Genomic DNA, 12,748 nt, shown 5'->3' on the forward strand with positions numbered 1-12,748 from the left:
TTGGGGGGTATTTCCTGTGAAATTCGTCTGCTACTGAAGACCGACTTCATGACTGACACCCCTTTTACAAGGGGAATGCATTTCCCACCATGCCTTGCAGCATTGCTTGTAACATGAATACCCCTGTGTTTAATCCGTAAAGATTGGGGATCCAGTAACTTTTATTTCCAAATTCCACCGGGACTGATTTTAAAGTGATTTGACATACTTCCTGTTCAATTGCAGAATGGAATCAAAATTGGATGGCAGGCTTGCAGAAATTGGTCTATTAAAAATATCTTATATGTGGGAAGAGACACCCCCTAATATTTGGCCTGATTGGCCTGATGTATATGGCAGGTGTGGTAGTTATGATCCCCTCTGAAGTAAATAGCCTTGGAACATGTTGATTGCCGCCATAATGGCTGTGCCTTCATCACTTTAATGCACTAGCCACATCTATGATTGAGTGTATTCATCATTCTGTTTAAATAAAGGAGCCCAATGAGATGTGTCTTGTAGCTCAATTTCATAGTGCAGATGTCTCATGATTTTAAAGCTGCACAATTTGAGGGTAATTTGCTACGACCGCTCAAGTTGAAACCACAATAAAATACAGTTTGACTTGTCTTCCAAATTAAGTTTGGAATTCTTTGCAGACCTAGAGATCAATTTTATGGATATCCATTAGGCAGAAATGTAATACCTATAAACATATCATGTTAGGAGCTACCAGCAAGCAATACAATGTGCTTAGTCTGAGACTTCCCATTGGAATTATTCCCAATATCAATATGGCTAATTTACATTTTAGCCCATTTGGCCAGCAGTAGTGTGGAGTTAGAATAGAAAAATGCAACGTCTAAGACTTTTGCACAGCAGTATATGACAAAAGGAGGGAGGCATCGTATTAAATTGAATTAAATCTATCCTTACTATTCATTTCACAATTTTTTTTTAAGATAAGTATATTTTTCAAATATAGTTCACTGAACAAAATATCTAAAAATATAAGTCCATGGAATAAAAGCAATACTGCTGATGGAATTCTAGCTTGTCCAATATTGTTTATTTATTTATTTATTTTCTTTTCTTGAGCAATAGTAGTATTGACAGTGTTAGCTACTCTTTGTTTACTATACTCTGCCCCTAAAATCTTAGATTGAGTAAGAGGTTTCAAGTTAATTAGCTGGAATCTATTAGGTGAGAAATACAAGGTATTTATTTGAGTGTCTCTGATTTAGCCAACAGTGAATAGTTCTGTTACCAGTTATTTTTTCTCTGGAATTCACTCCACAGCTTTTAAGAGTATGGGTCTGCAGCCTTCTTTAGGGTAACAATTCATAACGAATCTCAATCACTGTATTTACACACACGATAATACCATTTGCATTTTTTATTTATTTTAATGATCTACTAAGTAAGGTGAGCACTATGCAGAATATATGCTGAGATATTACGTTATTTCATTCTAAAAAGTACATTTTAATGTAAACGCCCCCGATACAAAAAAAATGAAATTGGTATATCCAATAAACAACGGAAAAACACTAAATGGTTACTCAATTCACGTTGACTTGATGCCTTTCCCCATGAAGAAATAAAATAAAAAGTTTCCCAGTGCAGTTGGGCAATGTCCCTCCTTCCTGACTTGTATCTCGCATTGATTTTTTATGAATACTTTAAACCCACCCCAACTACTGAATGGCAGCAAATACCTACATTTCTATTGGAGGTTTGTAACACGCTTGTGAGATTTTAAAACAAGATAACAATTAGAAACAGAGGATTGTTCTTGCTCACAAGATTTTAAATCTATATTACAGTTCGATAGTGAGTATTTACACGCTCGTGGAATTTAAAACAGAATTGCAAATTGTGACGAAAAGAAAAAATAATGCTGAAACACACAAACCCCCCAGAAGAATATGCCCGGGACCATAAGGATTTCGTTGTGGAAGATGGCAAAGGAAACCGAAAAACAGAAGCCCTAATTATAATAGTAATTAGTGGATCACTAGACAATACAAGATATGCAGTAATGATGTTAAGAAAACAAAATCAATAGATGGGAGAAAACTAGCCAGGATGGTCTATAACCTTTTTTTCGTTCCTAGTCCATTACAAATTATCTATAGATTGTTGTGCAGTTTGTTCATAATTATGATCTGCCACACTATGTTGTGTGCTGATTCATGGAATGCATTTAAAACGTGTTTAATCAGAACAGGGGATCATTAAGAATGCATTAGTGTTGCTGTTTCTGTAATTCCATTCTAGCTTTCCATTGTTATTACTCCATTCAGATATTAAAATGGGGCAATAAAGATTATTGCTCATAAAAGGGTTCCTAAGGCTGTGGTTCCTGTGACTGTATGTGTCTACGAGCACACACAGTCACAGCTCTTCTCAATAGGGCACTGCCACTGCCAGTACAAAGACACCCGATAAACACTGTACAGTATCGACCACTATGCAACCAGGAATCCAATATTTGAGACACTTCCAGCAGAATGTGGCTTGACATTAAAGAAACAAATGATTATGATCAGTTTCGGGCTAGAGTTAGAGTTAAAGGTTCAGATTCATGGTTAGTGTTGGGGTTCACTTGAAACTTTCCACCCTGGTCTTTAATTACTTTATTGCACACCGAGGCTAAATTAAACAAATAAGGACCAGGCTAGAACTAGATTTTGGAGAGCTTGATTAACAAATTAAGGACACAAATGGAACAAGTTAATGGGCTGGTCTATTGGTCCAATTGGCCTATTTCAGGGATGAACAAATCCAGGCTTGGAGGTCCAGAATTCTCCAGGTTTATTAGGGTGTCATTCACTAAGTAACTAATTAAAGGAGGTTAAATTAAGTCATTTAGGGTACTTGATGGTTGATGAATGGGATTGTGCTCTTCTGGCTTATTTTATTATATTTATTTTGATTTTTGAAAGTATAAATATATTTATAGAGTAGTTAAATAGTAGCTGATACTCCTATTGAGTGACAGTCCAACTTGGTCTCTCAATAAACTAGATACTTTCAAATGCCCCAAGCCTGGAAAAAAAACTGATATGTGGTTTTCAACATTTAATTAACTCCTACTGTCTGAAAGGAGAACATTCCACATTAAGGTTATATAACTGAGAAAGAAACAACTTGAGAGTACCTTCAATTATATAACCAGTAACTTGGTTTTGTAACATTCACAAAGCTATCAAAGTAGAATTGCTAAAGCTTACAGATATTCATTATTAATTATCTTACCCATGTGTCATTTATGTTATTTGGTTTCCAGTTCTGTTTTCCTTTAGTTTTTTTTTTCACATCCTTACTATTAAAAAGCTTTGGCTCAGTTCTACACAGTTTGAGCAGCCAGATCCACTCAAATTCCACGATATGACAAGAAGGGACCAGTGGGTTCGCTTGTGGGGTGCAAATTAAGAAAAATCCTATCAATTGTCATTCATTCCTAAATGAATGACTCTAACCGTTCAAAACAATAATTGCCTAATGGGCTTTAATTAACACCAGTGTAGTCTCCACACACAAAGCCATCTGTAGAATGCATCTGTGAGAGATGCATTAAAACACAAAGCCAATTTCCACGTTTCTCTTTACCGTGGTATAGTAAATGTGTTAAAGAACCAAAGGCTGATTTGTTTAATCACTTGTCTTTTATTAGTACATTGAACTGAATGGATATGAGGCTCATTTTATCATGTTCACCATGTAGAGCGTGACAGACATACAGATGCATAAGCGTAAGGCTAAGAAATAAATAAGCGTCCCCATTTCTTTTAAGAGGTTATAAAAATGGGTGTTTTCCTTCTTTCACAAAATGGTGCTCATGACACTTTGGAGTAATGACTTGTTGATTACCCTGCACTGTGCCTTCCCATAGTAATTTGAACACCTCTCAAATGTAAAATGACAGAGGAATCAGCAAACACAGTGTTATCCAGAATCTCAGTGAATCTGTGCCTATTACAGCCATGTAAGACAGACTACAAATTACTCATTTTGGATATTGCAAGCTACTGTGGCTGTGCATTATTGATGATGAAATAAATCATTTTTGATTAATTATGTATTACCAATTGAATTCATGATGACCTGCAGTAGCACAAAAATGCTTGGCATAATAAAGATGAACCTATACAACCTGATCTGACTGTATCCAGTTTCTTATAATGACATGCAGTAACACACAGCACAATGCAAGCAATGCAATGTTCATCCAAAACATCAACCACATATTCATACAATCTTCAGAGATATTAGAAGAAAGTGAGTAATAAGGAAGCTAATTAGTAGATATGTGTCTTTACTTAGTTTCTTATAATAAAATTAACAAATGTATGAATATATCAAGGTTGTTCAGGCACTGGGTCCACAAATGGGGACATACAATTATGTGTTACATTTATCAAATATCTCTTGTATATAATGTTTTTTAAGTAGTTTAAATAATGTGTCTATTTAGCCTATAAAAATATTGCTTTCACTAAAATCAATGACGTTCCTGAGGTCTGCTCTTAAAAAAAAACATTGTAATATACCATGCTGTTCTGGATATAGTCATTACTTTAAATAACTCACAAGTGAAAGCTTTGTGAATAGAGCCCTTTATTGGCAGTTACATATAGAACCATGACAAGAAATTCAAATAATAAGATACATCATAGAACATGAGCATGAGATACTCCTTCCCAATGTGCTTTCCTAAGGTCAACAGAGGACTTGTGTGATTTTTGCCTCTACCCAGCATTGTAGCTTTAAGCCAAATGAGGGTGGTTCTTTGTTGTATGGGAGGGATGCTTTTATCCTCAGCAACACTCTCTGGCAGAGAGAGAGAGAGAGAGAGAGAGAGAGAGAGAGAGAGAGAGAGAGAGAGAGAGAGAGAGAGAGAGAGAGAGAGAGAGAGAGAGAGAGAGAGAGAGAGGCAGTGAAATAGCTAAAGAGGGAAAGCACTGAAACAGAGCCTTGATGGAGGATCCCTGTTTATAAGAATAATCTCCAGGATTTTAACCCACACAAGCTTTAATCTTCAAATCCGGATTTACACAACGAGGCAACAATACCAACCCTGTAATATAAAAGAGGAACATTTTACCTTTTGTGTTTAAACAATAGTACATACACTGTTAGATTTTATTCACAGAGAGAGAGAGAGAGAGAGAGAGAGAGAGAGAGAGAGAGAGAGAGAGAGAGAGAGGGCAGAATAGCTGGAGCATCACCCGTGTTTGCTGCTACAGACTGGTCTACAGACTGACTGGCTGCATACCTCATTTTTTCTGGTTGCATCCTTTTGCAATTCATCTGCTAATCTCTTCTGCTGCCCTCAGAAGTAAGACTGCAACAACACAGAGATCCTGATAATGAGTGATAAAGGAACAAGGTAAGGGTTACTGCTTTTCTCCTGTATTTACAATGCTTGCATTTTTATATTCAAGCTACATGTGTGATTTTATATGTGTTGTGTATTTTGCTTTTATTGAAAATGTAAACTAGTAACACAGTCACTCGCTGTCAATACACACAGAATGCATAATAATTATTCCACCCTACTTTACAACCTGTTATCCACCTCATGGCTTGCCTCCACTCCCCCCCCCCCCCCCCCCCCCCCATAACAGTCCAGTGCTGGGCATCAAAACCATTGTTAGTACTGATAAAATAAACTTCACAAATTGTGCCATGTGTTTTCTGTGCAAGCCATGTTGTCAAGTGACAGGATATGCTAATAGCCCTTCCAAAAATGACCTTAACCACAATAGAATTTTTTCTTCAGTGAAATATTGAGTGGCTGCAAGGTACTTATTGTACATGTTTACCTTTATTGCTTCATAGACACAAAGTGTGCCTAAGGGTAACCTATACCCTATACACTGCATTCCTCCAACCACATCCAACAGGACAGCAAGCCCAACAGACTGGACAAATAATCTGAGAGACCTGCAATTTGTCGACATTGTTTGTTACGTGTCATGGCAGGTGTTGATAACTTACTTTGCACATCCTATTGGTAACATTTTGCCAAGTCATCATTAATTAATACAATACTATATATATATATATATATATATATATATATATATATATATATATATATATATATATATATACATATTGTTGGGCTTCCATCACAGAACTTTCAAAGGAAATATACTGGAGGAAGAAAAATCCTCCACATTTTTAGTTGCTTTGATTGGAATTGAAATTGAATTTGCTTATTCGCTGCTCATTTTGCAGGGAATGCTGCACAGGGTGAGATGTTTGCTTGAGGCAGAAGATGTTCACAGGTTGTTGTCATTCACATGGTTACACAGCACATGATAAGGTCCAGGTTCATGATCCTGGGGGCCAGTAGTAACTTGTTCTGCTTGTGGTAATCATAGTGACAGCCCTGCTTTCTGAATGCTCTCTCGAGCATGCTTAACCAAGCACTTCACTTCAGTAAGATACTCAGAGATTCTCCTTTCGAGTTCACATATGCACGTTCAAAAAAGACTTGCCACATATTTCTAAAGATTAGTTTAAAAATGCATGCCTCCATATCCTAGTCTCATACTAGTGGTGGGGAAGAGAACTAGCCCTTGCAATACCTATAAACTGTTTTGCATTTTATAGGTTGATTGATGTCTTCTATTGCAACTATATTTGAAACAGCTAATCAAAGTCTATTTGAGCCTGCTTTTATATTATTTGCATACTAGAGGCCTTTTATGTCTAACAGGGATATTATTTTTATATTAAATCAAACAGTTTACCAGTATAACAGATTACTGTCAAATCTATTGTTTTGTTTGACCTCTGTTCTTTGCAATCTGCTACCATATACATATCATCCTTTTGATGCATGACTAGGTCTATAAAGTATGTTATTTCCTATCATCATTGTAACCGCCTCTCTATGTCAGCTGTTTGCTCAAAGTTACATTCAGGTAATGTTATTTTCTATACTGCTTTGTTTGTGTATTTGAGGAGTTTTGTTATATAGTGTAACAGGGTAGCCGTGTGGGTATGTCCATTCATTGCTGAGTGTCAAGCAAGAGATCGAGACAGAGGTTGTAGTTGATACACCCTGCAAGCGAACAGGTTTTATTTACATATTCAGACTGCTCAAGTGACACTACCAGCCATGGTAGTGCACGGAATACATACAACATAGTGTACGAAAAGGAAAATAAACACTGTACAAAAACTATAGAATAAAAGGTGCTGTGAAAATGGCATGCGCTACTCCTAATAAACAGAGGTCCTGCTTACACACCTGTCCGCTATACTGGGTGGGATCTACTATCCCAAAACTAACTCCATATATGCCAACAGTCCCTATATGGTCGGGACAGTCCTAATTTGCTAGCAAATATCCCGCGTCCCGATGCACAGGAAGAAAGTCCTGATATTTACATATAGAAAAAAAAAAAAATTATTCTGCACAGTAGAGTTAGTGAAAACCACATGCTCTGCTCTTCGTGCAGCTGACACACCTGCTGATCACTAACTTACCGATATACAAAGGTAAGAACACTTCATTGTGTCTGTGTTTACTGTCATGCTGGTCGTGTGGTGTTGAGTTGAGAGGATACGTCTATTATTATATGATAGAATGTTTTTTGTGTATGACCCCTCCCATGTGTATAACACCGCCCCCCTCCCCCCACCACCCCTGGGGACAAGCGTCCCGTTGAACAGTTTCCAAATGTTGGCAAGTATGTAACTCCATCCCTGATGCAGTTCACCCAACTCCGACCTAGGAATATACACATGATCACCATTAGAGGTGGTCGCTTCATTTCCTGATCCCAGTCGTTCAGCAGCACAGACGGACTGGTGCTTCGGCAGCAGTAGTGCTCTGACCCCTATGGCTTTACAGCAGCCTTGACCTGTGAAATCGAGACCCTTTTATTCCTGGCGCTCTGCTGCACCATGCCTACCTGCTGATGTGGAGCTTGCAGCTGGTTAACACACGCTGCACGTTCCCGCAACTAAACACAGCAGGCAGGCTGCTACACACAGTGTCAGGCTCCCTATTAAAACTAATCATGTTCTTATTTATACAATCACTACACTCTTATTTACAATACACAATCACAGTGCCCAATGCCTGATGCAGATAGGCCAGTGGATTACTTTTCTAATAATTATACAGTATTGTAGCTGTAAGGGGTATGTATATAGACAAAGCACTATATCTTTCCTGTCCTTATCAATATTTATTGTTTACATAATTTGTAGCTGCAGCTCCAATAGTCCGTAGAGAGCACCTGGTACTCCACACAACACAAACCAAACCGTATACTGGACACTGTCCCCTTTTTGATATACAGTGACATCACAAAGGCTTGCATTGCCTACACTGCAATATAAGTGGCACTTTTTTTAAAATTAAAATCACAACCTTTAAAAGAGAAAGACCAAAGCGCGTTCATCATAATACAGCAAATATAACTAGAAAACACTTTGAGTGTATTTGAAGGCAACACTCCTCCTAGCTAGTACACATTCCTCTGCTCCATCTCTGAACACTGTTATCTCCTTGTACACTTGAAGCACCCTGTCCTTATTGCTTATACTTAAAACTACAATATACTACAGAAGGCTGAAGCTACCTTGACATTTTCTTTTCCATCTTAACTTTCCTATTCATATGAAAAAAATAATAATAATAATAATGAATGCATTTACTTGTGCATTGACTGTGGCTACTACTGAGAAATTATCAATAACATTTTATGATTAATGCTGAGTCTGGTATTCAAGCTACATTCCTGGGTTTGAAACCCAGATTGGCTATTATTACGGGTAGACTAAGATTACTTCATTCCCATGCGCCAGTTTTCTGTGTCAGAGCCTGTGTTCAATGAACACACTATTTCACGATCTCCTCTTCCCTCCATTGCAAGCAGACACTGTCGTGCAGTATATCAAGATGGAATTACTGTATAGTGCTGGCAGCCTTTAAAGGAAACATTGTCAGCCATGTAAGGAAACCATGTACTACCTTTTATTCCAGTGCTACACAGCCATTACAGATGCGTGGGTGTACAGGTGTTCCTAGACAGGGCATCTGAATTTCAATCTGACCCCAGCTGTTCTTCCCAGTGCAAATTGATTCACAGCACAGTTTTCCAGGAAGTAAAAGTATGGTTCTCAGTCCTAAGCAGTCATTCAATCAAGTTTTAATTATTGAATCAAAATAAGAATATGCAAAACTAGACCCTCCCATGAATTCTGCTTTGTCTTTGAACCCTTCTTTCTGGTTGTCTGGCTCTTGTTAAAAGAGATACTCCTGCCCAGTGATGCTCAGCGATGGAATCATGCTCAGGATACTAGAATGGTCTGAATAATCTGACAGAAAAACATCAGCTTTTTGTACAAACAGTCCAGTCTGATTGTGAACATCAAATTTAACAAGATGTCAATGCAGAACAGAGATTGCACAAGCAGTGGTAACTGAGGCTTCGCGGTCTGCCTTCAAGTCAGCCCTGGAAAGATCATGCTAGTGTTTCTCCGGTGTTGATGAGCCTCCATGGTCATCAAACCCATTTTTGAGACGTGTGCTTGTGCATAAGACTGGTTAGTCATTGTGTCCAATAGAGCTATGTACTGTGTACATATTCAAAAGGTTTCATAATTAAACACTCCAGGGTGTGGCATGTGATACACACATTGTTTGGGGGATTAGAGGCACTCAGGTGAACCTCATGTCCTATCACTTAACACAAGGTACTGTGATTTTGTGTTAACCCATCTGTTGAGTGCCTTAATGCTTAATTAGAGCACCGCTGAGCATACACTGAAGTACAGTAATGCACGTGATTACAAAGTGTTTACGAGTTACAGTCATTTTTCAATGGTGTATAGTTATAGTTGTTTCCTAAGCCCCTTTCACACAGGCACTCCTGGCTCCTGGCTAACCGGGTTAAAGGAACATTTCTGTTTATTCTGTTTAGCCATATTTTTGTTGCTTGAGCCAGATTGCAGCAGGGATGAAGAAACATTTTCTCTAATCAACATTGAGCAGACGGTTCAATCCAGAGAAGCTTGGAAGGAAGCGTCTGTAACAAGCTGCTTCCGGGGCACTGAAATGCACATTGTTTACTTGCGTCCGTCATCCAGGTCAGCCCTGCTTTAGCAAAAGCAGTGTGAAATCGTGTTCCCAACCCGCATGACACCGGGTCCTGACCGGGCAGGTTCTGACCCGGGTAGATCATGCCAGTGGAATTTAGATTCCATAATGAATAGCAGAAAACAATCTCCGTATGCAGTGCTTCTGAGGAGTCCCCATGGAATAAGCAGAGGGATTTTCTCACCCAGTGCACTGCAATTTGTCCTAATTATAGAGTAATTACCACATTGAGTCAATGTTACATGTAATTCTTTATTTTCCACCCTGCAGCACCAGCCGAGATTGTAGAAAACAACACTTACAATAAAACACTATTTTATTTTGTGAAGATGTATTTCCTGTTGTCTCTTAACACATGACAGTTCCTCACATAACACAGGTGAAAAAAAAAAAACACCAATAAGGGACATACCATTAGAAATCTCGTCTCACTTGAATCCCTTCAAACTATGAGTCAAAAAAATGAGCACAATTTTCAAAGACATTTTTTCTTTGCAATTTGCTGATGTCTACCATTAGCCTTACTAGACTCTATGGAATGACCTACATCAATAGTAATTAGGCAAATCTCCATCTGTATCAGTTTGACAGATGCAATACACTAATAAGTAATTTTTTCCCACTGGCCTATAGTATATTGCAGTGCAATTGGAGGAGACAGGTATGTTCCCCAACCCATAGCTTAAGTATCTCTCCTTTTAACAGTTTGTGACACTCCAGATTACAGAGGCCCTTGCTGGTGGAGGCAACTTCCAGTCTCCACAAGTTACACAGGGGTTAGTGTGTATATATATATATATATATATATATATATATATATATATATATATATATATATATTAACCCATGTAGGAGTTAATAATTGATCCTTTAGGTTAACATTATCATTATTATTTTTTATTTCTTAGCAGACACCCTTATCCAGGGCGACTTACAATTGTTACAAGATATCACATTATTTTTACATACAATTACATTATTTTTTGACACACAATTACCCATTTATACAGATGGGTTTTTACTAGAGTACCTTGCTCAAGGGTACAGCTGCAGTGTCCCCCACCTAGGATCGAACCCACAACCATTCAGTCAAGAGTCCAGAGCCCTAACCACTACTCCACACTGCTGCCATGCTCACTTGCGGACTACAGTATGTGGTTGTCAGTTTGTGGCAGGTTTTTAACACTAGAACCGCCACGGTTATAGTCATACCTAAAACTGCCGCTGACAGTCATTATGACGTTACATTTTAAACAACATCAATATTAGAATGAAAGCGAAACTATCGGGTACAACTAAAAAGCTTTATTCCAGCATGTCATATCAAACATCCGCACAGGCGAAACACTGTTTCTAAATGAACAATTAAACACAACAGTTTATTTTCTAACATACCACATATAAAAAGCAGTACATGAAAAAATGATGATAAAATAAACATTTCAAAAGAAATTAGTGTGTAAACAGGTATATGTACATACAAAACTGTAAAAACGAAATTATTTTTAAATTTAAAACGAAAGTAACATATGTTTTCTCTTGCATGTGTCAGTCGGTGCAGCACTGAATCCAGGCTGAGCTGCAGCAGTTTTCTGATCGAAATGTTTCTGCCGAAGCGCTGTGGCTAGCTTCAAGATGAAATCTCTCCTACTGATATTTTCCCTGGTGCATTCCTTGTACAAAACGAAGGAATTGATGGCTGCCAGGTCCAGTAGAGATAACAACAGTCTTGTATATACAAAAAAATACAGTATTGTAGATTATAATCAAAACTAAAACGTGTATTGTAAAAGACAGTCAAAATGACTGCTTTGGTGGTTCTAGGTGAGTGGGATTGTAACTTCCTTATTTTTGTGATCCTGCCTTTGAAACACCATCAGGGTATTTAATACATGTATTTAGGAAAAGTTATAAACGGGCAACCACATAACTTTCAAACACACAGAGTAATTTAAATTTGAAAGCCTCAAACCGTCAAAATGACTGCCGTGGCAGTTCTAGAGTTAATAGGCTACTAATAGGCAACTAACATGCTGTACCATTGTTTTCATGTTTCATTTTAGCCTAAATTAAATGTAGCTGCTAATGTAGTTATTCCTACGAGACTGTCTTAAAATGTTTCTTAATTCTATTTCTGAGAAGTGACACTTAAATAGTTGATTGTGCTAACCAGTAAGATAAAAGGTCTCTTAATAAAAAATAACATCCTGTGCTAGCATTTAGCAAATGTGCTCTTATCAAATAGAGTAGCACAAGTACAACTTTTCTCTCCTGGTTGACAAACACACAGGGATTTAAATGAACCCTGGCATTGAGCTCTGATAAGAACATTGTGTTGCTGTCTCTAATAATTGCTGCAGAAATAAACAACACTTAAATAAAGTCCTTTGTGGGAAAGTACACAAAAACGTAAGCTGTGCAATATAAATACAGCTCTACATGCATTACAAACCCTTAGAAAAGCATGCTTAATTCAATCCCTACCAACCTATTACCAAAATGCTGTACTTACTGCTACAAACCAAATACAACTATTAAGAAAATATGTAGTAGTCGTTTTGTGCTTTTTTTTTGCTGTGTAAATGGCATGTTTGGTTGTTACTTCATATTAAAGAGGTTTGGATGGGTTTATTGATC

General features: G+C 37.7%; 1 protein-coding gene across 4 annotated transcripts in view; it reads left to right on the forward strand.

Annotated features, from left to right (window-relative positions):
• Positions 1 to 4,530: 4,530 nt before the first annotated feature.
• LOC117405967 (beta-arrestin-1) overlaps positions 4,531 to 12,748 on the forward strand; it is a 65,857-nt gene continuing 57,639 nt past the window's right edge. For all 4 annotated transcript variants that reach the window (XM_034009549.3, XM_034009551.3, XM_034009550.3 and 1 more), the window contains exon 1: positions 4,531 to 5,374. In XM_034009549.3, coding sequence (XP_033865440.1) covers positions 5,355 to 5,374 — 20 coding nt within the window. In that variant the 5' untranslated portion in view covers positions 4,531 to 5,354. The remainder of the gene's footprint in view (positions 5,375 to 12,748) is intronic.

Source organism: Acipenser ruthenus, chromosome 9 (assembly GCF_902713425.1).
Source record: "Acipenser ruthenus chromosome 9, fAciRut3.2 maternal haplotype, whole genome shotgun sequence".
NCBI classification, from domain to species: domain Eukaryota; kingdom Metazoa; phylum Chordata; class Actinopteri; order Acipenseriformes; family Acipenseridae; genus Acipenser; species Acipenser ruthenus.